General features: G+C 39.7%; 1 protein-coding gene across 1 annotated transcript in view; it reads right to left on the bottom strand.

Annotated features, from left to right (window-relative positions):
- Window positions 1–209: 209 nt before the first annotated feature.
- Window positions 210–27,574, bottom strand: part of ZNF462 (zinc finger protein 462) — a 50,686-nt gene continuing 23,321 nt past the window's right edge. The window contains exons 7-12 of the mRNA NM_001397216.1: window positions 17,932–18,193; window positions 15,731–15,867; window positions 9,666–9,889; window positions 7,137–7,269; window positions 2,228–2,342; window positions 210–1,052 (exon numbers count right to left, since the gene is read on the bottom strand). Of these exons, the coding sequence (NP_001384145.1) occupies window positions 851–1,052; window positions 2,228–2,342; window positions 7,137–7,269; window positions 9,666–9,889; window positions 15,731–15,867; window positions 17,932–18,193 (1,073 nt within the window). The 3' untranslated portion in view covers window positions 210–850. The remainder of the gene's footprint in view (window positions 1,053–2,227; window positions 2,343–7,136; window positions 7,270–9,665; window positions 9,890–15,730; window positions 15,868–17,931; window positions 18,194–27,574) is intronic.

The following is a 27,574-nucleotide window of genomic DNA, read 5'->3' as shown; positions in this document are numbered from 1 at the left end:
ATGAAATCTATCAAATCCTAAAATTGTAACTGAATACTAACAAACAGCTTACCTGGAATAAAGGATGACAATTCACAAACAGTTATCTAGGAATTAAAGTCTCTCTCTCTTTTTTTTGTTTTTTTTTTTACTAAAATAATTAAAAAAATCACAGTATTTTAAGAAATAAAACCCACACTGGGATTTTAAGCACAATTTGTTTTTCTTTCTTTAAAACTTTTTTCTTCCTCCATTCACCACCTTGCCCAGCAGTCTCTCTACATTTAACCACAATGACAACAGGTAGTACTGACAAATGCAGAGATCTCCCTTGGTTAATTTTGAGGTACTAGGAAACAGGTGACTGTTTTAAGCAAAGCAGTTTCTGTTTTTGTTTTCTTTTTTTTTTTTTTTTCTTTTTTTTTTTTCTTTTCTAAAGCAGTTGCATTCAGTCTGGAAAAGCAATATGTATTAAAACTAGAAAAACGCACCAAAATTTGTGCGTTGAAAAGTTATCCCCCTTAACTTTTTCCACGCTCACGATGCTTCCATTCATAAACAATCCAAATCTCCATTGCAAAGCACGTTGTGTAATGTTGGAACATGGGGAGTTTCTTCATTAGTCCAAGATGAATGTAACTTCCCATTGTCAAGATCCAGAAGAAAGGATGCAGCAATGTAATGGAGCCACTTATTCCATCACTTAAATATTTTAACTTTAATATACACACACTCACACAGGTACCAGTGCTTTGAAAATAGATCATTCAGTCCTAAAAGCAGCTTTATTTCTTCCTTCTGCCCGCCCCACCCGCCCACCCTATCCCATTCATCACTGTTCAAGTACGTTGATTAAAATCACACCAAATGCTTATTCATTTTTGGCCTCCGAGTTCTCTTGGAGAGGTTTGTCAGGAGTTACCACACTGACTACGGTTTCGCTGTTGTGGGAATAGTCCAGCACCATCTTCTCAATGCCTTCTTTTTCTTCTGGCAGTGTGCTAACAGTCTCCTCCACGTCCTCCTTCGGCTGGCTGTCCTCGCTTGTCCCATGCTTGCTTTCATTCAGTGCCCTGGAAAGTCAAGCAGCGGAATGCAGAAACACCGTCAGTACAGAGAACGACAAAGCCAATCCATGTGTATCACACGCAGGGGAAAACCAGACCACTTCCTGAAAAAGTAGCTACCAGCAGCCACACCACTGCCACCTCATGCTGACGAGGAGAGACAGTGGAACAAAGCTGCCAGTGGGACCCACAAGATTCCTGCTTTGAAATAAAGCCTTTGCTCCGTCCTAGCTAGGGTAGATACGACACGAGAAGGAAGAGCCACACTTGCAACTTTTTAAAGCTCAATCCCCTTTCCCTTGTAAATGAGACCCACTGGCGCCAAACAAAGGCACAAGAAAAGAGTACCTTTCCCAAAGAGTAATGATCCAATAAAACTTTTTAGAGCTTCCAACACTTCAAGTGCACTCATCTAGATAGACAAGATTAAGCGTAAGTAGTAATTTTCATCCTGCAACAGTTAAACCACAGTACTGTATTCAAATGCCTTCTGCAGGACAGCAGCCTCGAATTGAGATCTGCTCTTTGAAGAAACTCCTGTCAGCAGAGACATCTCTGCTACAGACACAATCTTTGTCAAGACAAGGAAAATAAGCATTCCGAAGGCAACTATCTTATCTGTGATGATTATCACCAGCATTCAAACTGTTACAAAAGGACAAAGATCTTTGCTGTGAGCTTCACTGGGTACATTTTAGGAGGAGTTCAAGATGATCTATTTTATTTCTCTTTAAAATCTTGGTATTTATCTGCACCTAATTCTTTGTATTGCTCTACGAGTTTAGCTGCAAACACACCAGAGAAACATAACAATATAAGCCGAAAAAGACCCAAGACATTCCTAGAACATTCTTCGTAATTTTCTGCCATTTTTATGCTGGTTGGCTGGCAAGCAAAGTCAACAGCACTCCTCGCCGAAGTTAATCGTGAGCCACCTAAGTGATATTCTTATAGGGACAGCCCTAGAGTCTACAGCCACCATGGGCTTCAGGGTTACAAAAAGTGAACTCATACTGAGATATCCAATAACTGTAGCCACAATGAAGACAGAATTCTTCCTTCACATAGTTGTGCTTGCCTTCATCACAGGACTTTTAGGGAGGTGATGAACGTGATGGGGGAATACACAAGATCTACTGTCACCTTTGGCTTTTTTGGCAAAGGAGAATAAAACAACTTACATGCCATGTCTCAGCACATGTCGCTCCCACTCAGAGCCTTCTGTAAATGATCGGCCACAGAACTCACATGGGAAGCGTTTCTCTGGAGGACCACTATCAGGAAACATCATGGAATCTGGAAAAGGCAAGCACAGCCTGTGAATTTTTAAGTGTAAGGGCAAGAAGGGACTGCTTTCATGCTGCTCCGATTCATCCCACTGCTCAGAACTGGGAGATGTATCCTTAGGAAGCAAAAAGACTTACCCATCAACTACTGAGTTTGTAGAAATGTAATTGCTTCAAATCAAAATGGCACTGCAAGTAACAAATCACATCCTAAATCTTAAGCGTCTCTGCAAACAAGTGTAACAGAGCTGTTACTTACTTCATGTCCTTCAGTAACTGAAGGGACCATGGAGTTTTGATTCAAAATCGACGTTAAGATAAGCTATGGCAAAAAAAAGTCTTGAAAGCAATATGAGTTAAAGCACTAAAGCCAATCTGCAACTTTTGCATTGGTTGTACAAACCCTAGGAAGCAAACACATAGAGTTAACGTGTGACCTTCATAATAAAGAGACTCTTCACTGTGAAGTCTTAGAAGCTAGAGTGTCTCTAAAAAGTCCTGTATTTCAACCGCACAGGTTTTTCATCCCATTCTAATGTTTCACACAAAGTACTTGGGGCCTCATTTACAGGAGTGTCGAGCACCCAATAATACAAGTGAAGCCACTGGCAGCTTGGAGTGGTATTTCTGAAAACCAACACCCACCTGAACAAGCCAGCTTTAACAAAAGATGAAACATGTTCTCACAAATTAAGAAGATCACCACACAAGCCATTAAAAATAATTGCATGGCCTATCTCACTTGATTCTTTTGCTGGATATGAGACAGCACCATCTGCTCAGAGCATTAATTCCTTAGTAGGGATTATCTTAAGCAAGAAATCAACAGAATGTCTTTCTGACTCCTTCCAAACTACATAATAAAAGGGATTTTGCTTCATTCTGGTTCTGATCTCTGCTCACTTGATTTCTTCACTGTCGGACTTGTTATGTTCAAGATCAGCCCATGATCTTAAAATCGTTCACACGTTCACTATTATCTGTATGTGAAGTTCTGTAAATGTGTTTTTGTAACGTATTTGTCACTAGCTATTCTTTCCTTAAGTTCTATATGCAATTGTCCTTAGTATCACTTTTTGTCTCTTCCCCTTAGAAGACAAACCCTGACTTTGTATTACTTCTTGTCAGTGATTTATGATGTGGTTATGTATCACAAAGCCAGATGCAGTGTCACTGCAACATCAGAAAGGGATTCAATACCATTAGTTCAGTTTACAAAGAATCATATGTAGAACCACAGAACGGTTTGGGTTGGAAGGACCCTTGAAGCCCACCCAGCCCCAGCCCCAACCCCATGCCATGGGCAGGGCTGCCCCCCACCAGCTCAGGCTGCTCAGAGCCCCATCCAACCTGGCCTTGAGTGCCTCCAGGGATGGGGCACCCATTTGAATTTTACTACTAAGTGTGTGGCACGAATTCATTACTACACTGCAGCACACAGACAAGTGTGGTACAGGGACAATTATTTGCGGAGGGTAGATGTTCTGGAATGGGAAAAAAAAAAAAAAAAAAAAAAAAAGCTCTTCTCTGCAAGAACTTGCCTGCATTATAGTACACAATAGGAACTCTATTCTGGGCCTCTGCAGAAAGGAGATATGCACTACAGAGGATATTTTGCTGAAATAAATAGGGAGGATTTGTATCTGCAATTCCATTAAGAACAGCAAGTGTTACTCTAGTAAATCCACCAGATCTTTAGAATACACTGTATTGTTCACTCCCCGATCGTTTTTGCTCCTAGGGCTGCAAATTTGGACTGTTTCCACAGAGGTGCATCAGAACCTGTTTTCTGGGGCCTACAGAGGACAGATAACAACCTGCAGAGACACCTGACCTCTCTTCAGGTTTTTTTGTGTAACAAAAGTGTAACAGAAGTGTACAAGCACTTCTGAACCTCATTTTTTTCCTCTACTGTAGAAGTGGATTCTGGTTTCTGTTAAGAGCAGAGAATGAAGTTTGAGACAGAGGACATCTGAGACACAGTTCCTAGCAGGGGCAGCTTTTCGTTCTGGGGTGTACACCAGACGTCCCCTTTTCCTTTTCCAGCCTCTGCTACCTTCTTCACCCTGGGTCACTGTATTTTTTGCTTTCCTTCACCAGCAGCCAAACACTCTTTTCCCTTCCCATCTACACAGCTGTTCATCTCTGCTGACAGGACATACCCATCTCTGCCAGATCACATGGGCAGTAGTCCTTCTTTGGTCCACTGCCCAAAAGTAACACTCTTCCTTGCACCTTCAGAGCTGCACATACCAGCCTGAAGTTGAAGTAGAGAATCTACTGCTCTTCTGACTTATGGAAAGAAATCCTAGTTCTGCCAAAGTAACGAGCTTCAGAGGGTTCAGACATCATTTCTTTCCAGATTCTCAGGGAGACAAAGAGACACTCTGAGCAAATCACACTTCCTGATAAGTCCACAAAGACTACAGTTGTCTAAAGCACCCAAGTGGAATATGAGATTATGTAGTTTGATGTGGTTTGAAAGCTGTAACACCATTAGCCATGGTGACAGACAATAGTTAAAAGCACAGGTCTGGTCTTCTGCTAACAAAGCAAAACTCTCTAGGGTAGAAGTAACTTCTATAAATCCACTGGGAGAAGATGTCAGCATACAACCCTGCATCCAACCACACCTTCACCTATCTCACCAGGACATTTTTCAAAAGTGTACTTTGCATCTTGAACCTTAAAGTGACAATCCTCATCTTGAAAAGTACAGCAAATACAATTCCTTGCAGTTGGCATAAATGTTTCCTGCATTTTCTATCTACTGTATGTATGTAGTAATGCAAGCTGTTTAGTAATTCAAGGGAAGAAAATTAACACAGGTTAAACATTGCCTCTATGGTCTGGTCAGCAAAGAACATCTACACAACAAGCCAGAAAATATGCATTTTTTTCTTATAAACAAGTGATCATGTACAAGTCACTGTCAAGAAATACAACAACATGTGAAAAAATAAGAAATAAAAATAGAATTGTTAAGACACTTGCTTAACTATTGCTCACATGAAACACAGAGATAACACATCTCTTTTCCCTGTGAGTGTACAGCTCTCGTATACAAGGTGATATTTTTATGTTTGCACAATAAATGTCACAAAATCAAAGTATCCCAGAGATAATTTTAACAAGGAACTTCACCTTGGGTTGTCTACCTCCCTCCCATTTACATGGATGTGCAAGGCTTGTCATACAGCACCTTCCTTCCCTTGCTCTGAATACCATGGTTTCCAAGGTCACTTCAGCACCTGTGCTTGGATGTAATGCTAAGGTAATCCTCACAAGGACAGAGTGACTCTTCATCCCTTGCTAGCTGTGGGTCTATACACAACATTAATCAGCACGCTACATCTGCAACTGAGGGGGGGGGGGGGGGGTGGTCCTGTAGTCAAAGCATTATGCAGTCAGCGTTTCAGCCATGAAGCTCTGAGGGTTTAAGCTCTATCTGAAGTGACATCCTAGTGTGTTTCCTAACAACTTAATATCCAAGAACTTTGAAATGCCTATCTCATTAGCAGATCACCTGATTTTTCTACTGTTGCTATCTAAGACTTTTGTGAAGAATACTCTACATTAAAATTTAAATGGTTTCCTATTCAACTACCTTCTTTTCTCATTTAAATAAAAGCTATCATTAACTGCACTTGAAGTGAAGTGCCAGTGATAAGCACAGACATAACTGATGCCGTAGGGACACTAAACAAAAGCCAAGACATTGGGGTCTGGCTATGAAAAAGGTGAAATGATCTAAGCTCTTCTTGTTCTGAAAACATCCTTTAAATTGAGAAAGTTGAGTCTTCAAGGTACCGAGGACTTGGGGAAACATCTTTTCTTTTGTGAATAACTCCTGAATTAAAAATGAATCTTCTACTGATAGCTGAAAACTCTGGAGGAAAAAGGTAAACATCTTGGGATATTTTTAACGAAGTATGTAGAAACTTGCTTAACTGCAGTTATCAGCACCAGTAAGGTGAGGCATCCCAGGAACCCAACACTCAGGCATCATGGCGCTCATTAAAGAGTTGTGAACATGCTGCATTTAACTGATGAACTGAGTATCAGAGCAGACTAGACAACAGTTCAGACCAGATACTTGCAATAAGATAGTTTTCATACTGGAGAGGAGAAAGACAACATAGTTTGATCTACAGGAGGACTTTCTTTTTCATAACTTTGACCAAAATTTGTGCATAAGTAAGCACATGACCCAGCCTTGCTGAAGTCTGTGAAATTAATTGACAAGAACTTAGGCACATACTTAAAAAACAGAATAGGTTCAGCATGGTTCTACCCTAGTTCTTGAGCCACCAACTGCAACATTTACAACAAGAATGACTCTCTGACAAGGAAGGAATGCTCAGAGTTAATAATAGCCAACTAAAAAGACTGGGCGTGACCTCTTCATCCTCTGCTTGAACAATGACAAGGGTGAAGCTAAATACTGGTTACCAACACAAAATCTGACAGATCGCTAAAATATTACACTTGAACAGCATAAAACCCTTACAGATGTTATCTGCATGGGCAGATAAGGCAAAGATCCTATTTGTGTTTTCTCATAGTACGTATTTTCTTAACAGTCAGAAAACTTGTAATAGGGATTAGAAACATAAGATTTCCCCAGGATTGGTGTCTCTTCACAAAAGCTGCATTGTGCTCCTGCTGGCATGCCTGCATGAGTCTACAAGAATGTAGTGCAGAGTGAACAGCTGACCTTGCTTGGTGGGACTACTGCAGCATGTCACTGTGCAAAAAAAAAAAAAAAAAAAAAAAAAAAAAAAAAAAAAAAAGCTGTACTGACCTCTCTCTTCAGTCTTGGGGCTTAACTCCTCTTCTTTTTCTTCCTCATCACTGCTGGAGCTCTCTGTTTTCCCCTTCATTTGTTCCAACTGGTCCAAGTTAACCCGTCCAACCAGCTCAAAATTACGACTCACCTTTGACAGAAACACTTTTGTCAGCCATCAGCACAACCATGAGCTACTCAGAAAAGAATACACATACAACAAAATGAAATGCAGCGCACCCCAAAGCCTGCTCAGCCAGAGGTGACGTGCAGACCTCACCAATTTAACAGACATTTATTTTCTGTGATCACTTTTTCTCCATTTAATCAGTATTTCTCATTTTGATATTCAAAAATTAATGCCATTCAGTAAATTCTCCTAATTTCTTCCTGTTTCTGAGGTATTGAAAGTAAAAAAGTCCAGGAAATGTAAAACTCTTTAAGTTGTATCCTAACTGGACCATTCAACTACTGTATCAGATGCTGCCATTGCACATCCACACTGAAGGAAAATGATTCATCCAGCTTCATGCATGAAAGGATGGGTCCTTTACTAAGCACACGGCTGCTTCATGCGACATACACTTTCACTCATTAATAACAGATTAATTTTCATTACAAGCAGCTGCAAAGCGCTTTGCAAACTGATATATAGACTATAATGGGAACACTTTATCCAGCAGTCAAACTCAACTAAGCCTAGGGTGAAATGCAGCAGCTACTAAACAGATCAGGGCATCATTGTGAAAGCAGCAGCTTAGGGCACAGAAGTCGGGAACTCCTCCACATACACCAGAAAAAGCAGAGGAACAGTCCAGATTTACAGTGAAGGCAGACTGCGGGAGCACGACCAGGATACCACAGCTAATACTTGTTGGATGACAAGCGCCCTCTGAGCTCGTTGATCACTGCTGGGAAGGATTTTGGATTCATCTTTCATGCAAAAAGACAGCCCTCCAGCAGCACAGGCACTGAGCCACAGAGGCAGAGAGGATGGAGAGAGAGGAATCAGTGCAGTACAGCACCCCCTGCAAGATGCTGAATGAAATATCAACCCCCACTGACTAACTTGTATGCTTCTACAGAAACGGAAACGTGAATGAACCAAAGGAGCATGTGAATTAAACTGTAGTATATCTCTAAATAGCAACTATCCTGAACACAGCGGAGTGCAGGTAATCAGGTTCTTAGAGTTACTACATACAGACAGCCAGGATGAGGCTCTCTGACTTGACCTGTTACCCACGGAGACTTAAACAGACAAGACCACATGCAAGACACTTAATTCAACTCCACTCATGCACAGAAGCTCTTTAAGGCACAGTATATCACTTGTGTTATCTAAGCACTGAACATAGACACAAATTAGTAAGATAATTTACTAAAGATAAGATAAAGATAACTAAAGAGAAATGGTGAAAAAATATCCTACGCTACTGGGAATACTGTTGTAGGTCCAAACTGGAGGAGAAAACTAGGTATGGGAGTTATCCTCCCAGGCTGATCCACTGTCAAAAGAATGAGGATTAATGCCTCCTGCATATGGCAAGATTAGAAGATTCAGAGCATCTCACATACCATGTGAATTGAAGAAGATTCTCAAAGAATAATAAAGAAGTGGGCAATTACACACAGCAGGCCAACCTAAGTTTACAGAGTTTGCTTCTACAAGATTTCTTTTTTTTTTTCTTCCCCTCCCCCCCCCTTTTTTTTTCTTTTTTGAAGCATGTAGAGTTTTGTTGGGACCTCTTATCTGCTAATACTGTCAATATAAATATGTTTGGTGATAAGAAAAGTGTTGTTCAGTCAAAGAAGTGGGAGTGAGTTTTAATGAAGACTTGGGTGGGAGTTTTAGTGAGGAAACTGCCTCTAATAGATAGAGAAATAGAAAGAGAATGAAAAAGAGAATACTAAATACTCCAAAACACATCTCAGTTCTAGAACTGAAGTATCTCAGCTGCACAGATAACAGAAATTCAAAGCTAAGTGGAAAGCCTTCTAATCGATTCTCAGAGACTGGATTAGGTCTCCACTCACAGGCTCCACAAAAACACCAAAGCAGTCTTAAGCTAGGACCTGGTTATATTTGCTGTTTATCTTTCCCTTGTTAAATGTAAATAGGGATGCACTGCCCTCTTTGTTATTAAAATATGTATGGCATGACATGCTGCTGAAGTTGCTAGAGCAATCATGTTTGGAATCTCCTGCCTTTTAGACAGGCTGAATTACACAGCCTTAATATTGTTTCATAATGTCATTTTTCCCCCCCTTTAAATAGAATTAACATTAACAAGTGCCTTTTCCAGATGATCATGTTCTGCATAAAATAGTCTGCCAATTCTGATCATCTTGAACAGTTTCAGAAACCCTCAATTTTGAATTTCTGAGGAAAAAAAAAAAAGAAAAGGAATAATAGAAAACAGGAGTTTAAGCTCTATACGGAATTGGTTTTCAGATGGAGGGAAGGAAAGCAGGTTGGCTAATCAGAGTAATTTACAGCATTTACATGGAGGAGATTGTTACAAATTAAAACTATTTGAAGCTTACCTTGTGCTCGTCTCGAAGGTGAGCGTCCAGTTCCTCTGTGTGTTTGGTCTCATAGTAGCAGAGTTGGCATTTGTAAGGTTTCAGTTCATTGTGCTTCTCTATGTGCTGCTGCAAGCTCTCATCACTGGAGCAGGTAAAGGTACACTTATCACAGCGGAAAACAACTCCCTGCAAGTACTTCGACAGTTTGGAACGGCAGACTTCAATGGGAACGACCCGCTCTTCTGTAGGAACAGGACAAGGTTCACTTAAATCTTATGAAGTATCATGCCATGTGCCAACAGGGTGGGAACTACCACCCACACAAGGAAGGAACAGAACTTCCTTCACGGGTATGCAAGTCTGCCTACATAGGAGTGGGAACCAAACTGGACTACCACACACACACAAAAAAAACCAAAACAAAACAAAAAAAACCCACAAAATAACTTCTCTGCAACAACAGGGTTAATCCTTCAAGGCTACAAATGCAACTGCTCTTTGGGTAACAAGGATAGGATTGGAGATCTGGGGGTGAATGAGACTCCACCTGTGAGCCAAGATGTGGAGCCTGGGAATTCAAAAGCAGTCATAAATCAGCCAAATCAATAGACCATTTTGGTTCAGCACTGACAACAGCCAGAAATGGCTGCTAGAAATCTAATAAAAATGGAAGGTGCAGAGTGCTGTAAAAATCAGAGCTGGTATTCTCAATGTCATATTCAAAGCTGCTGCTGGTGACTGAGGGGGCAAGTAAGGCAGTACCTTCTCCTGGAAGAGGCCATGCAGTCCAGCCAGCAGCAGAAACTCCCAACACACCCAAAACTTTCAGAAAGCTTAGGCTCAAAATCTATGCGCACATCATGTCATGCATCCCACAGCTCACATCAGGGACATAGGCATGTACTCAAATGCTCTCACTGAGTTTCTAAACTCTTCGCTTCTCAAATAAAATACAGACACTTAACAAAGCAGTAATTAATTTCAACCTTTTTACAGAGTAAGAATCAGATGTGTGTGATATCCATCCACTGTGTTTCCTAAGCTGTGTGCACAAGGGAAATCCCAAACTTAACCTTTCAACAATAGGTCACCATAAAATCCTTTGCGAACCAATTATGGGCTTCTGTTACTTAACTGGCCTTTTTAATTAACACTGAACTTTAGTGCTGCTATACCTTATGGACTGCAGATTAGAGGAGAAACCTCCTCATACAGGTCATCCTGAACAACAGATAAAAACAAATGAGCAAAAAACCATAGGCCAGGAACTCAATTAACGTGAAGGGTAAGGGGCAATCATAGAATCGTAGGATCACTCAGGTTGGAAAAGACCCTCCGCTAAATCATGTCCCTGAGTACCACATCCAAAGGGCTCTTAAACACATCCAGGGATGGTGACTCAACAAACTCCCCGGGCAGCCTATTCCAGTGCTTAACCACCCATTCTGTAAAGAAGTTCTTCCTGATATCCAACCTAAACCTCCTCTGGAACAACTTGGGGCCATTTCCCCTCATCCTGTCACCTGTCACCAGTGAGAAGAGACCAACTCCGCTTTCGCTGTAAGCACCTTTCAGATATCGCAAGAGAGCAATCAGGTCTCCCCTCAGCCTCTTTTCCCCCAGACTAAACGGCCCCTTGTATGGACCTGAGCTAACGGTCCCTTCCCTGTGAGGTAAGTAACATCACTTCCAAAGGCAACTAAAGAAATACAGATTGCTTTATGGCTTTTCTGGAAGGTGGCAGAAGATCCACTGTTGTCTCATCTTTAACCAATCCACACACCACCACTGCTCACGAGACCTGTTCCACAGCCCTCAAAAAACTCTTATCATCTTCCTCATTTTCTCACTGAATACTGAAGCTATCCTACCTCATGGCTTCCTCTTTGACCACTTCAAAAAGTACAACTTTTCCCAAAGCTGTGTCTTTGAAAAATGCTGAAGACTTGTGGTTCTACACTAAAAAGATCTCTAGCTATACAGATGCTGAATTGTGGCCTTTCAGTGCAGGAAGCAGGGAAGGGAAAATAGTCTAAAAGACAACAGAATTTCACGTTGTGCTTCTGTGGTCAAAGACTTTTTTAGAAGGTTTTTGCCACAGTGTGCTTTTGGACTTCCTGACAGAAGCGAAGCAGCCAGTTTCGAAAGTGAAAAAGCCAAGTTAAGTGTTCAAAAAAAGAAACACCAACTAAAATGTCAGAAAACTCACCTTTCCTCTAGCATATGGCAAAGATTTAAAAACAAACAAACACCACAAAAACTTTTTATCTACCACTATGGTGCAATGCAGGATCTCCTAAGTCACATCAGGGAAACCTCACAGGTCTCACAGACAATCACACATATGCTCATCAAATGAAAAGCAGCACAGTAGCATGAAAAGAAAAAAACAAGATAAAAGTAAACATCAATTATAGCCTGAAGGATTTTACTTTTAGGGGGTGATTTACAAATTTTACATGAGTAGTCAGAGTGAGTTTCCTGCAAGCAATGACTTGGAACTTACAGAGTCTTTTGGGCCCAGAATTTCACATTTTATAAGGTGATGTTCCCAAACCTGGTTTGCCTTTATAAAGCTGTTTGTATTTAATTAATCATTCAGAATGCATTTATCACACGTGAACGACTGCCATAGATGTTCCTACACAAATTAAAAGATTTAGGTGTTTTTTTGTTTGTTTGTTTGTTTGTTTTCCAGATGTAGACTTCTTCATGCTTCAACAATGTCTAAAAAAGGACACCAACGTCTAAAAAAGGACCCTCATAAAAAAGCTGCCATGAATTGTGGACTGTAGCAATAAGTATAAGGAAAAGAGAATAAAAATAACAAAACAAACACCTAAACAGCATAATCTCAGTTTAAGAAACTCAATCTTAGACAGAAATATTTAGGTTAATTCCAGTGCAGATCAGAGAACACATTGAAAGGCCACCAATGCAGTAGGTACTTGCAGTACAGAAACACAAAGCAGACGTATTTTTTTTCCTCAAGGCATAGAAAAAGAGTATGGCTTTATCAGTCCTTCAATATAAGGAAAAATCTTTACTCAACAACACACACCACACCATACATGACTCAATTCCTTCCCTTAAACAAGTACAAACAGTCTGACAAATTATTTGGTTATGTCAATTTTTGCCCATAATCAGTGTAAATTAAAGTTACAATCACTGAACACATAGCGTTTTGTGTTCCATTAGCCAAAACAAGCAGAGCACTGGGGTGTGTATGAATGAAGATGTGTCCAAAAGGGATAATAACAGAAACAACCATGAGTATGGAAACAGGATATTTAGCTACAAAGCCTTTGGAGAGGTAGATTAATTTGAAAATTTCACTTTTTTTGTCTTGAATTTACTAGTCAATAGAAATGGATGAGATTTCTATTAAATGGAAGAAAAAAAATCCGTATTTGTACCAGCAAGAGTAAAATGATATCAAAAAGAAGAAAATATAAAACCCCAAGGACTTTAAAGTAGATGTAATAGTGATCTTGGTGAGTTGCATCAGACCTGAAAAAGTATTAACGTGTTTCAAAATGTGTGATGGGAATGGTACCAAAAGGGATAATGAAACTGAACTGCACTGTCCGGACTGTTAAAGCTCAGCTTCTCTGCTGGCTGTGGAGCAAGATTTCACTTTCTTCTCCATAGAAGGTCCCCGTGCTTGCCTAGCCACACTTTATCTCTTCACACGCCAGCACAGCAGAGAACCAAACCTTCTAGCTGTGTCAGTCCGCTGATACAGCCTGCCAAAAGGCAAGGAGCCTATGCTCCACATGTGCCTATAGAAAGGACAACTGAACAGCATTTACACTGATAAAGAACTCATTGAACAGAATAGGTTACACCTGTAGAAGGACTCTTGGATGCATCCTGTTTCCCCACATCCTTAACAGGAGGCAAAGTCCTCACGTAATTCTTTCTTACACACCATTCAGCCTTACAGCTTATAATGCTTTAGCCTTGGCTGAGTCAACTTTCACAGTTACTCATTAAGAGACGTATATACTCTCAATTTCAAACACACGCTGCTTCATCAAGGACTTTCGATGCAACAACTTAGAAAGAATATAAGAGTTATGCATCTGTAAATGTGTCTTTTTACACTGGACAAAAATTAAATATGAATTGGATCGGATCTGTCACTCTTGATTTTACACGCTGCGCTACTCCATCTACCTAAAAAATTAACTTTTTTGGACCACAGCTCAGGACTATGCTCGTTTTATAAATACAATGCCAATAAAGGAGGAAAGATATCTCATGCTGTGTTCGACATCTCTCAGCCTCTTTCTCATGGGGGGGATTTAACAGTGCATGTTAAATCTTGTCAAAATCATCTGCTTCAGTTGCCAAGCAAGAAACACAACTGAAAGGTTATTTTTTGTTTTGCTTTTAATCTGGATACAAGCACTGGAAAGAACTTTACAGGATGACTATACTTACTTTACTACCATCTCTCTTGATGCCTGAGAAGATCCTTATGCTTCCTTCAATAGGTTCTTTACCAGCTAAACTCCCATTTGTATTAAAACTTATTTTATTGTTTTACCTCTTCCAGTGCGCTAGTGGGTGTGTAATCATGTCATTTGCTACCAGTTGTTTCAGCAGCACAAGGACTCAAGGCTAGTTTGTGCAAGTGAAGCAACAGCTAAACAAAAGAACAGATATGGTGTCACTCAGGAGGTAAACAACTCCCTGTAACTGATCAGAAACACCAGTTGTAAAGGCAGCACAGCTTCTTTAGCTCTTGAAGTGTTCTTCTACCACTGCAACGAGACACTCCCAGTGTAAAGTCCACATTTGATGGAAACTCTCCTAAGTCCATCAGTTTATCCCTCATTCTATCTTTAATTTAAAAAGCAGTGCTCACTGGTGCTCTGGCAAGTAACAAAACCAGACACACCTTGACATCATTTGGAACCACAGGGTACACTGCACAGGGCTTAACTAAACTCTCTTCTCCTCTGAAGTGAGATAATTCTGGAGTATGTCCTGAAGCTGAGCAAAATCTGACACTGCAACACCTTCAAAGACAGGAAGTAAATGCATCTGCCAAACTTTTACAACCAAACAAAGCAGATTTGTAATGTACTTTCTGAATCACTGGCAGGTCACTTTCTCCCAGATGTTTCCCTAGAAGAGTCCTGCTAACAGACAGAAATTTCTATCAAGTCTAACAACACCACTCCTTTGGTACAAGAAGGACTTTATGTAACGAATACTGGGAAACTGTATGTTACAAGGAATTACGTTAGCACTTGTCACGCCAGGATCTCCTCCAGCAAAAGATGGCATGCAAAACTTGTGTTTGTACACCACCAGTATCCTACTGTGAAACTCTGCCCAACCTGCAAGCAGGCAGAGTGCCATCCCACCACATGGGTTGGAATTTTGGCAGCCAACAGACCATCTACAAGCATCAAATGTGATAGCAATGGGCAGGAATCCCAGCCCACAGAGCCCAAATAGCTGCCTCTTCTGAGTTAGGAAGTCTGTAGTTAATATAGTGTAGAAATACCTAATCCCACTTTTAGTTAGGTTGAAAGAAGAAGGGAGAAGAGAAGAAGGAACTGGACTCTTAAAGAAAAATGAAAATAAGGTAATTCTTGGTTTGATCCTAAGAACAGTAAAACACATCACAAAGAGAAAAAATTCAAGCAAGCGATCAGGAGACATTCTGCAGTCTCAACAGCTAGTTGATACACTGTGCTCCAGTTTATGATAGCAAGGACTTTACAATAACAAAGACAAAAGCAGGAAACAATTTTGGCTTAGATCAAAGCTGCACGTTACTGCTACTCTTGGTAAATGGGTACTTGAAGACTGTTGAAATTGTTTTTAAGCTCTTTCTCTAGAGAGGTTAAATCTGCCGTTTCAGCACCAGTTGACTTTGAACTCTACAGGAAACTAGTAAGATGTATACTCAGAAAGGAACAAAGGATATTGAAGAGCTGATGGCCGATTTAACATACTTGTGCATATGTAGAGAGGAGAAAATTTAATGAAACCAATCAGAAAGACAGGGGCATTGTTCAGCATTTCTCTCATCAGACAGGCACATACAGGACTATCGTTACCTCTGTGCAGAACTATATGGTCAATCATGTTGCGTTTGTATTTGGTGTGATATAGGCAAAGAGGACAGCGAAGGTCTTTGGGTCCTTCCTCAGGAACTGCCGAATGCCCAGCTTCCACGTGCATAGTAAAAGCAGATCTGTGAAATAGGAGAGAGAGAGATGGGAGCAGTCAGAAGAGTTGTGCAGTGAACGATGAAGTGCCACAGCTCTGTAAGGGAAGTGTTGTGTAAAACAGTACAGATATCTCTCAGCCTTGTCTTCATAGTGCCACATGGCATTTCAGCAGGGCTACTCACATGAGTAACACATGAGTATTTGCAGGCTCGTATCCTCAAGTAACTGCCACACATTCTGACAAGATATTCATTTGCAAGGGTTGCTATATAGTCACAATGCTGTAGTTAAGATAACAAAAGAATTCCCATCTTTCATGCTCATTATTTATCTTCAAGTGGAAATATTCTGTGTATTCAACTTTTAGTAACTTGAATAAAATCTATTAGCAGTTCTAAACATACAAAGATGAATACAAATTTTTATCCTTAATCACCTCTATCTTTGTAAGGTAACTCCTAAAACAGCTAAGATGTCTGGACTTGGGATATGAAACATACCTGAGCTCAGAGTGTTTGTCCTTGTGCAGATTAGTTTTAAAGCATCATATATGAAGACCTGAAACTCCAATACTAAGAATGCTCCACTTATTAAGGTAGAAGAATGAATGAATACCCTACAGCACTCCTGAACAAAAAAATCTCATGTTGACATTACCTTAGCTGCATACTTAAAAGTTGGAAGGGGTATGTAACTCCTCCTCCATGCAAAGGAAAATAACTATACACTTCTCTGACTGCTAGCTCAACTACTGAAACAAGAGATGTCTGTGAACTTGGGGGAAGTGGTCAGGTTTTTTTTTACTTAAAGTAGGGGTAAAGAGACAGTGGAGAGTTTGCCACACTGAAGTTTCCACCTAAGTTCTGCTTGTCAGCTTGTGCATAAAATAGTTTACAAGTGGCTCCAGGCACAATCCAGTGATGTCTGAATTGTACAGGTGTATTGCTACTAACTTCAGTGAGTTCTTTCATGCATTCAAGTTTCCACAGTGACTTGAAGAGGAAATTTGTAAGGGTTTTTTTTGCCTATTTTTTAAGAGAGAAAACATGGTATACTTTCAAAAGAAGACATAATCCTTGCATGTTTGAGACACCAAATGAAAGAATACAACTTTTTTGTAAGTATGAGTGTATTTAATCGGCACTTGATTTAAGATGATTTTATTTCATCTTGGTAAAATGCACAATATGTGAACAGACTGAACTGAGTTGATTATTGGCAATCTCTAAGATAGAGAGCAATCAGTACATAAAGCGTAAGCAGCAAACTGTATCACTGAGGCAGGGAGGGTCTGAAGCAATAAAGTCTACAGATGTGTAGCTAGAAGTTGCTCTTGTGTGGATTCATTTAGCAGAGAGAAGGTTTGCGCTCAACATTTTATTCAACAGAACATTTCTCCTGTACCCAATCATACTGTATACTGTCACTAGTCTCTTAAGAACTTGACATATCTGAGACGTCAAATTCCAGCTAGGGGATGTAGGCCCAGGGGTCCAGTGTATCAGAGGGAAATGATGAAGAGCACAGGTGCCTAAGCCTTTTTTCCTTAGAGAACAGCAGCTAAAACACACACACACTTGCACAAAGACAGCTGAGATTTTAAATTTTGCAACATCTAATTGAATTTGCTGAAATGCCTTTCTATGCTATCAGTTACTCTGAAGAGTGCATTCCAGCTAGATAAATAGTAGCAGAAATAAAATTACATGAGGGAGGTTTCTTCAGAAAGGGTATGTAATTTCTCCCATCTCCTTATCTCCCTTACTTATCCTATGCATCATGCCAGTTGCACCAGGAACCTCTAACTGCTTATGTTAAAGAAAAGCACTACCTGTTCCATCTCCTCCAGCAAGTAAAAGCTGCTGCAATGCTTTCGTCTGCAGCAGATGGTACCGGCTGTTGTAGGAGAGAGGAAAATGGATTACATGGATGCTGCTGTGATCTGGCTTGGCATTTCCTACGTTCCTCTCTCTGGTCAGCAGTGGCCATGTTCTGCTGCTACAGCCAGCTCTCAAAGATCTCAGAAGTCCTTTCAAGAACTAAAACACCCTTGTGAGTTCAGTTTATCTGTTTGCCACAGTACTTACTTAAAGCCTGTATAAAAGGAACAATCTTTGCACTTGAAAAGTTTTTTCCCTCCATGCTTGTCACGGTAGTGACGCCGAATGCTCTGTATGTAACCCGAGGAGAATTCACAAAATTCACAGTTAAGGATGGCTTCCGTTTTTTCCATTCCTGCTGCACTCCCTGAAAGTGGGATTGGACTGACGTTGTTGTTCCTGGCTAAAGCTGCAGACTGGTAGTGGTTCAACTGCTGTTGAACATCAGGAGGCTCTGAGTATGAAGAGTCTGCAGAGAAACAGAGAGAAGTTGTGGATCAGCAAATCTGAAAAGATCTCCAGTAGCAACCGACTTTCACAAGTGTTTGACCAGGATACTGAAATTCATGACAACTTTCTAAAAGGATTAAGAAGTAGAGCTGTAGCACTTCTCCTCATCTAATGTGAATTCTACTATATGAAAGGTGATCAGTATAAGTTATGGTTTTTAGATCTGATCGGAGGCAGGAGGGAGAGGAAATGGCAGCTTTAACTTAAAAGTAGTCAAAAAAGTTGTCTTCCTTTAAGACTTTTTCATTTGTGGAAGTAAACCATATTAATTGTATAGCTGAGTGTTTAGGTATTTCACACATCTATCTGACCAGACCCACTTAAATATTTTATGTCGGTTAATACTAGATGAAGATCTGGCATAGGACACATGTGTGTATACATGTAAGTGCATGTGAGTGTCCTACTTAAAAAGGAAAAAAATATATAAAAAGGGAAAAATAAATTGATACTCATCCCTACTCATTCATGGAATTATTTAAGAGACCCACGTTAGAAGTTAACTCTCACAAAATGATAAAATTTTCCTTTGTTACATTTGAATACATCTTCACAAAAAGTAAATTCAAGTACTCTCAGTTCAGTGTGTTTGAAATCAAGTCATCATTAAAAAATAAAAAGTATTTAATCATAAATTCCAGTAAAGCAAACTTCTAAGCTACATTTCCTCAAAAGTTTTGCTAAACTAAGAAAAAGATCTCTTTCTAAGGATACATCTGTACAGACACATCCCTTCTAAAACCAAGCAGAACTCTATCATACCATTTTAATGGCATATGGAAAAATACAGCCCAGAGATAACTCTGTATTGAAACTAAAAGCTGTAATACTTTAGTTGGACCCCACAAAAAAAGGGCAGGGTGTGTGCTGAACCTTTCTCGACACACTGCTTGAACGTAGAGGTTAGGAATTCATCTCCTTTGTCCTATATAACCCACAGCTGCCCATGAATGGCACAAATGAAAGCAGATGAATAAAGCACAGATGAATTTCAGTGTAACTTTGCTGAAAAGAAGACAAAAGACTCTTTTCTTAAGCTTTTTGGAGGCAGGAAAAAAAGGAGAGAAAAAGGAAAGAAGTTGGGATACAAACTGTACCAGCCAACTCCTGCTTTGATGGATACTTCATTTTCGAAAGCTTAATTCCCTGAGGCTAGATATGTAGGGATTCTTTTATATATATATACACACCATCCATTATAACCAATTAGTAAGAAGAAACAAAAGGCAAACAGGCCTATACAGCACTCAGCATGGGGACTCCTCCACCTGTCTTCAGATGAGTAAAATGCTCAGTCTCTTTCCTCATTATCACAAAACAGAGTTTAAATATGCCTGACAAACAAAAAACAAACCAACAGCAACAGAAAATCCAAACACACCAACAAAACACAAGCTAGAAATGAACGTCTCCAAGCTTCCCAGGCTTCATCTCCAGGTGTACAACAAAAACAAAAGCAGACATGAAAGATTCTGTTAAATGAAATACTTTTTTGTCTTTCCTATCCAAGTCTTATGAACAGAGGCTGGATTACAATACAACATTTATCAAGTTTTGTTTTCACCACTTCTACAGCAGGTTTCCCCACCATGGAGGGCTCACAGTGAGCTCCACCCATTCAAATGTCAAGCTTTTCTTTTCCCCTTTGTTTGAAGCAGGCTCCCCACCAGATTAAGGTCTAGTTAGTAATTTACATTCTGTTCCTTAAAGGCATCAAAAACTTCCATCACATCATCAAAGTTCCCACCCAAGGCCTCAGTGATGTCCACTCCAAAGAAAGCCGCAGGTTTAAAAAAGATTTCTGGTGTCTATTATTCCAGCTTTGAACTTGCAAATAAGCATTTACATACTTCTATGGAATCTGGTATGTGAAAACTGTAACAATAGATAGTTATATTACTGTTCACAAGAACAAGGTAGCTCTCCTTGTCACCCAGAATAGCCAAAAGCAAATTCTACCTCTAGTGTGTAAAAATCCTTAACTCTACTTCAACGTGGATTCATAACTGCTGTAGTGTTTTGTGGATTTCTCTGTTACAAAGGTAGTTATGAAATTTACAGAAGAAATTCAACTGAAGAGCTTTTACGGAGAGTCTTAAACAACGGTAGGACGCAGGTCCCTGGCTCTGCCTGTGTATTCTTTCCCTTTTGCCTTGCAAAAGCTTTCATTATTTTGCAATCCTTCTGATGTGCAAGACTTAGCATTTCCTGAAGATAAACACCCAGTATTAACACATACATAGACCTTCTGTTGGTTTCTCAGAATCAGCCTGCCAGACAGCTCTCCTAGTTTGGATGTGCAACTCAGCTCCATCAGGAAGACTTCATCCAAATTTCAAAGCTGCCTAAAGGCATGGGAGATTTCCCACCAACTTCACCAAGCACTGAACCACACTGCACATGCCCACTCCAAAATGAGTGAAGGCATGGGAGAGAAACTGCCTTGAGTTTCTTATAACCATGCCTTTTAGCATAGAGCAACAGAAGGGACTGTGAGCAATTAAAAGACAAGGCAATGGAGGCCTTGGGATTATTTATTTTCTTATTTTCAAAAGCAGCAACTGAAGAAAGGGCTAGGGAGGCAAATAAAAAACAAAACAGAAAGAAACAAACAGCTAAGAAGCAACACTACGGTGATTTTTAACAAACAGCACAGCAGTATTGCTTCAAAGTGGTAAAAGCACTTCTACGTGTGCACCTACTCTATTTCTGCTGGAAGTGTAGGCTGATGCTCCAAACTGCTCTGTGTGTACTTTGGTGCAAAGCTGACTCAGATGTTAATCAAGTCCTACAAGCACTTTTGCATCTACTCAGGCCTTGAGCTGGTGTGCACCAACCTGATAGACACCTTCTGACCATGTTGCTGCTACAACAGGATGCTTGGATGTTAGGACTGGAGAACGGAGGAGGAAGAGAGAAGAGTTTTTCCCTCAGAATACCCAGCAACCAAGTCATGGCTATACATAACGTTTGTCCCACCTCAGCCTTTTTCCTGTATCCCAAGCACAAAGGGTTCAAAGCACTTCAGGAAATCATTAACAAGCTTGGTTGAAAGCAGAAATTGGGCCTATGCATCCATGTGTGAAAAAAGTAAAATGGCCTTAAAAGACTACATCAAAGTCAGAAAACAGAAGAAAGACATTAAAATAAACAAAGGGAAGAGGTAAAGAATTTATTCTAAGTAATGTAAAACATGAAGCCAAGAAGAACACGTAGAAGGAGAGAAAATGAAGAAAAATGAAACACCAGGAAGTACTGATTACATGTTAATGAAAAGAATGATGTTTTCTCTTTCATAGAATAGCCTCAAAGTACCACAAGAAACTAAATGACAGAATACTTAGTCCTGACAACTTAAAACAAAAAGGACATACGTATGTTGAAACCATTTTAAAAATAATTTTATCTAAAGTGAAGGTAAAGACCTTACTGTGCAGCTCCAACAGCAAGCTAACAGCATGGGATGTTCTCAAGTAAAAGAAAGGACAACTTTAGTCATGTCAAGAAGCACAAATTAACAGTATCTGAATAGTGGCAGTGTTGCAAGTCTCACCACTAGAATTTTGAACACATCTACCTACAGATTACTTGCACAGGAAGAGTAACAAGATTAGCAAGTACTTGACTTCATGACCAGCACCTGTGGATCTGAAAGACTGTAACATCCACTGTCCATATAGAACAGCATTCTCATATCCAAATGGGAAAATGACTACTTGAAAGAAAAGCAGAAGAAATGACTGTCCACATGGTATCCCATCAACACAGCCATATCTAAATTACTGCCACGTGCTAGTTATTATGTGTAAGAGAGTTTCACTGTCTCTGTAAGGGGGGGAAGAAAGACAGTATGTCTAGAAATGCCTACAGCGCTTCAGTGGCAGGTAACCGATTTTGTCATCCTAAAAACTTCACCCAAAGTACAGACACAAAGGATGTGTCAACTCTACTGAAAATCACTGCCTCGTCCTAAAAGGCATTTGCAGTCCCCACCACAATGCAGTGCAATGGTGAATACTCAGCTTGATCCACATGGCATACCCTGAAACCATACATGAGGGAAATAGACATACAATGAAAACCTACCACAAAAACAAAATGAAAACCAAATTTTCATGGATCCTCTGCAGCATCTAGTGTGTTTCAGATACCTAAGAAAGGAAAACTGAGATTTTTTCAGAAAGGAAAAGAAAATAAAGACTCTGATCCAGTTACATAAATTTGCTTGGCAATAAAATGATGTTTTAGTTATTTTTAAGTATTTTCAGAATTATCAGTAACCACTAACACAACAATAAGATGGACAAAAACAAGGCAACTACAGCAAACAAACAAACAAAAAAGAACAGATAAGAATACAACTTAGAGTAAGTCTATGCAACAGACAATGACCAACTGTTGAGAAGTGAAAGAAAAGCTACCTATTTAAGGAAAGAAATCCAACCATTGCTTCATCCTTTCAGAGTGAACAAAATTAGATGCATCTAAATACAACTACTTATATGCTTGTGTAGCAGGGAGAGGGATGAAGGGAGAAGCAGTGCCAAGAGAAGCAACTGTTCAACTGGAAAGCATGTTTAATTGAAGATAGAGGCAGATAAAAATGAGGACATCCTGTCTTCCTAGTAAACTCACATGGAAACATCAAAGACAAAAGAGATCAGCTTCTGAGAGATAAATGAAACTGCAGAAATTAATGTTTGAAATAGAGAGTGTAACTAAGTAAGATAACTCTATGGGGAAAAAAATTGTTGTATAACAATATAGGCCTAAGACATTATAGATCTGTGTGAAAAGATGCTCTGCAGACCAAAAGGAATACATTTGGAATATTATTTAATTTATTCTGAATTAATTCACACTAAGGAAGATTTCTATGAAGGAAGACAGAGAAATTTCAAGGAATTAAGAAAAACAGTAGACATACAGAAACATATTTGTGAAAAACCACATCAAGATGCAAATCTACCAATAAATAAATAAATCAGCAAAACCAGAAAATACATGCTTAAAAGCAAGTAATATCAAACTTTTAGTCAAAATTATTTTTAAAAGGTTAAATTATGGCTAGAAGGCTCAGTCTAGAGAAAAGTAGTCTCTGGGTAGACATTGTAATAACCTTCCAGTACCAAAATGAGGCCTACAGGAAACCTGGGGAATGACTCAGGAGTGCAGTGATAGGACAAGGGGGTAATGGCTTTAAACTGAAAGACAACATATTTAGATTAGACATAAGGAAGAAATTCTTCACTGTGAGAGTGGTGAGGCACTGAAACAGGTTACCCAGAGAAGTTGTGGATGATCCAATCCTGGAAATGTTTGAGGTCAGGTTGGATGTAGCTTTCAGCAACCTGACCTAGTGGGAGGTGTTCCTGTTCGTGGCAGAAGGATTGGAAGTAGATGGTCTTTAAGGTCTCTTCCAGCCCAAGCCATTACAATGGCTAAGAATGAAGCTTATGAGATTTAAGAACAAAATTCCTTCTGAAACATAATGCTACTCAAAAATTACTGGCTCCAGGAATGGTAGGAAAGCATATAGTCATGAATGGCAACAGCTTGAAAAGTGGGAAGGTGACAAAGTAAAGTGTCATACAAAGATTGTCAAGACTACACACATTTGTTCACTTTATGCCATACAGCACTGACCTGGAAGGAAGAATATGTGGGAGGGTGAAATGTTCTGGCAATACATTAACTGAGGGGAGAGGAAGACAGAACAAGACTCAGAGGGATCCAACAAAATATTCATGAAGAGGCTTTGGCAATCTACTGTTAAGGAAGTCTTCTACCTACAGTATAAGGCAGTTTAATTCATTGTATGTTTACAAACAGAATATGAACCTAATTCTGATTTTTACCAAAAAACCTTTACGTTGCTGGACATTATGAATGAGATTGAGAGAAAATAAACTTTGTAACCTTATTCACATACTCCAAAAGATGGAAGGAAACACTAATCACAAGGGAAAGAAACAAACCACTTAATATTCTAGCTATGTATTTTAAGCATTTTAAATTTTAAAAAAGCCTTGTCAGAGGAATTTATTTCAGTACTACACAGAAAAGCCTCTTTTGGGTCACTTTGGACTATCTTTTGCATTTAAGAGAAAGATAAGTATACGCCCACACTTCAGAAGAGATACATGGACTACATAGTCTTGCTTACTCAGAAGAGCTAAGAAACTATAACCATGCTTCTTTATAATTTTGAATTGTCTTTTATGCACACACCTATATCTGAATGGGACTGAGACAGGATATATATATACTATGTAGCTTCTTCTGCTACTGTCAAAATCATTTAGAAGGGACATGAGTTTGACCTAGGAAGAAAATAAAGAATTTTATCTTAGGAACTCCTTCACATAGGCAAACTCTTATGTTGTCTATTGAAGAACCTTGAAGTTTCACAGTTGAGATCAAGAAGAAAGTGATTATAATACTCTGTGCAATAAGATGCAAAGAAAAAAAGGTAGGAATTATATATCATTTATGAAGGAAGAATGCAATCGATTAAATAAAGTTATACCATGCTCCTTCCTTCAAACAAGGGAACAGTTCAAGAGCTTCACATGTCATAAATAATCAAAAACATTACTTAATACTTGGTTCTTTAGAGAAGTAATTAATATCCATATTAACGTATATAAATACCTGAAGGGAAGGTGCAAGGAAGTTGGAGCTGGGCTCTTTTCAGTGATGTCCAGTGACAGGATGAGAGGCAATAGGCACAAGCTGAAACACAGGAGGTTTTGTCTGAACATCAGGAAGCACATCTTTACTGTGCGGGTGACTGAGCAGTGGCACAGGTTGCCCAGAGAAGTTGTAGTCTTCCTCCTTGGAGATATTCAAAAGCCATCTGGACATGACCCTGGGCCACCTGCTCTAGCTGGCCTTGCTTGAGCAGGGGCGTTGGACCAGATGGCCTCCAGAGGTCCCTTTCAATCTCAATCAGTCTGTGTCATTCTGATTTTGAATTTCCAACACTACCAATTCCTATTAACATTATCCTCAAAGATAATGGGAAAAACATGTCATGGCTACAAACGCTGCCTGAACTCTTACTATACTCAATCAGTGCTGTGATTTGGAAGGATCCGCTGTAGGTGTCAAGAAGCCCTCCATTATATAGCTACTTAATCTATATTTATCCCTTCTTTTCACCACTACTGGTAGAATTTATTTACTGGCTTCAACTCAAGTTTAATTTTTTTGCAGTTCTTCAGGTGATTTGATCACTTAATACTCACACACACAATCTTCTTAAAACCTGTGCTGCTTTGGTGGCTGATCTACCAATTGTAAACGTTCTAAACAACAGTGCCAAGTAACTATAGTGTTCAAAACCCACCCACTGCTTTCCACTAAAATATAGAGACGATCTATATGTTGTGTGCATTGTTTCCCTGCTGTGGGCATTTACGTTCTTCCACCTCTGTTTATCCACTGCCTTCTGTTTTAAGTAAGAATATTGCAGACTGAGACTGTTGCCATCCAAACAGTTCAACTTACTGGTCACTTTTCAACCCTATATTCTTATCAAGCATTATTCAAAAAATAAAATACCATAATCTAAATGTAAGGTGGCACTTAAAATCAAGTCTTCTGTCTACCTGTCAGACACTGGGATCTCCACATGTTTACCAATTTCCAAAAATAAATAAACTGAGAAGTTTTCTAGCTGTTCCTTACGCTGTTGAGATAAACTACACCTCATAAATGGAAGTGCTCTAAGAGAAGAAAGGAATTCAGATCAAGTCCAACACCCAACTACACACAGTGCAACCCACATTAAACCACCGTGCAAACTTCGTTAACAGCAACAGATCTGTGGTCATGACAACTTCGCTGGGGAGCCTGTTCCAGTGTCTGAGTACCCTCTAAGTCTAATACCCAACTCAACTCTCCCCTGACACAGCCCCATGCCATTCCCTCGGGCCCTGTCACTGTCACAGACAGCAGAGCTCAGCGCTGCCCTCCGCTCCCTGTGAGGAGCTGTAGCTGTCATGAGGGCTCCCTTCAGCCTTGTCTTCTTTGGGCTGCACAAACCAAGCAACCTCAGCCGCTTCTTATACATCCTTCCCTCTTCACCATCTTCACAGCTCTCCTTTGGACAACCTCTGGTAGTTTTATGTCCTTAAATTGTGACACAACAAACTGAACAGAGTACTCAAGGTCAGACCACACAAGCACAGAGCAGAGTGGGACAATCCCTTTTGACCTGATAGTTATACTGTGCTTAATGCACCCCAAAATATGGTTGGCCCTTTCAGCTGTCATAGGCATTGTTAACTTGTACTGTGCTTGCAATCAACAGAACACCATATACCACTCTCTGTAGGGCTGCACTCCAACCATTTGTCCTGCAATCTATGTATAATCCAAGATTGCCCCATCCCAGGTGCAGAATTTAGCATTTGCACTTTTTAAATTGCCTGGCATGATAACTTAGGAATATCTTTCTGCAGGCATTCTTACCCTCAAGAGAGTCAACAACACCTCCTAATTTAGAAATACCTGCAAACATACTCAGTGCCCACTCAACTTTTTGCCCAGGTCACTGATAAAAACAGGCCTTAAAACTGCCCTAAGAAACATGCTAGTGACTGGCTATTATCGCATTTGCTGCAACTCTTTGAGACAGAAACATTAGAGAATTTTTCAAGTGCTGTATTTGTATATATCTAGCTGTATGCCGGACATTTTGTTCAGAAGAATACTATGAGAGACAGTATCAAAAGCTTTGCTAAAATCCAAATTAAAAAAATATTCAACCACCATCACTGCCTTCCCTTTATCTGCTAGGTGGATAACCTTGTCCACTAGGTGAGTAACCTTGTCATAAAAGGATATCAAGTTTGTAAGGCCTAACTTTCCCTTCACAAACATGTGCAGCATTCAATGTAAGTATTAATACAAGAAACATACTATCATCTCAATGCTTTACTTTAGCTTAAAATAAAGTGGGAAAAAAGTTCAGCCCAATCAAGTGCTATATTTTTGCATCTGCTTCAAAACTGATCCTGTTATTACAGTGAAAATACATAGGGGCTGACGATCCATTCAAGACTTTAATGTTCTACTTCTTTGATATTTTGATAAATTGCCATTAAACTCATCCTTCAACTTTATGTAATATATGTATCTTATATTTTTATATATATATAAAATAATATTCTAGAGAGATCATATTAAAATCACAGAGCTCAGCAAGTTCTAGTATGTTCTGGAGACTAATATAAATTAGCATTATTACTGCTGCCAACAGGAAGACCTCATCTCTATCCCATATCTGAGTGATCTCGGATCACCGCAGGCAGCATTTTCAAACATTCCTGCT

The sequence above is a fragment of the Gallus gallus genome, chromosome Z (genome assembly GCF_016699485.2).
Source record: "Gallus gallus isolate bGalGal1 chromosome Z, bGalGal1.mat.broiler.GRCg7b, whole genome shotgun sequence".
In the NCBI taxonomy this organism is placed as follows: domain Eukaryota; kingdom Metazoa; phylum Chordata; class Aves; order Galliformes; family Phasianidae; genus Gallus; species Gallus gallus.
Note: the sequence above shows the minus strand (reverse complement) of the source record. Positions and strands in the feature narration are given on the sequence as shown.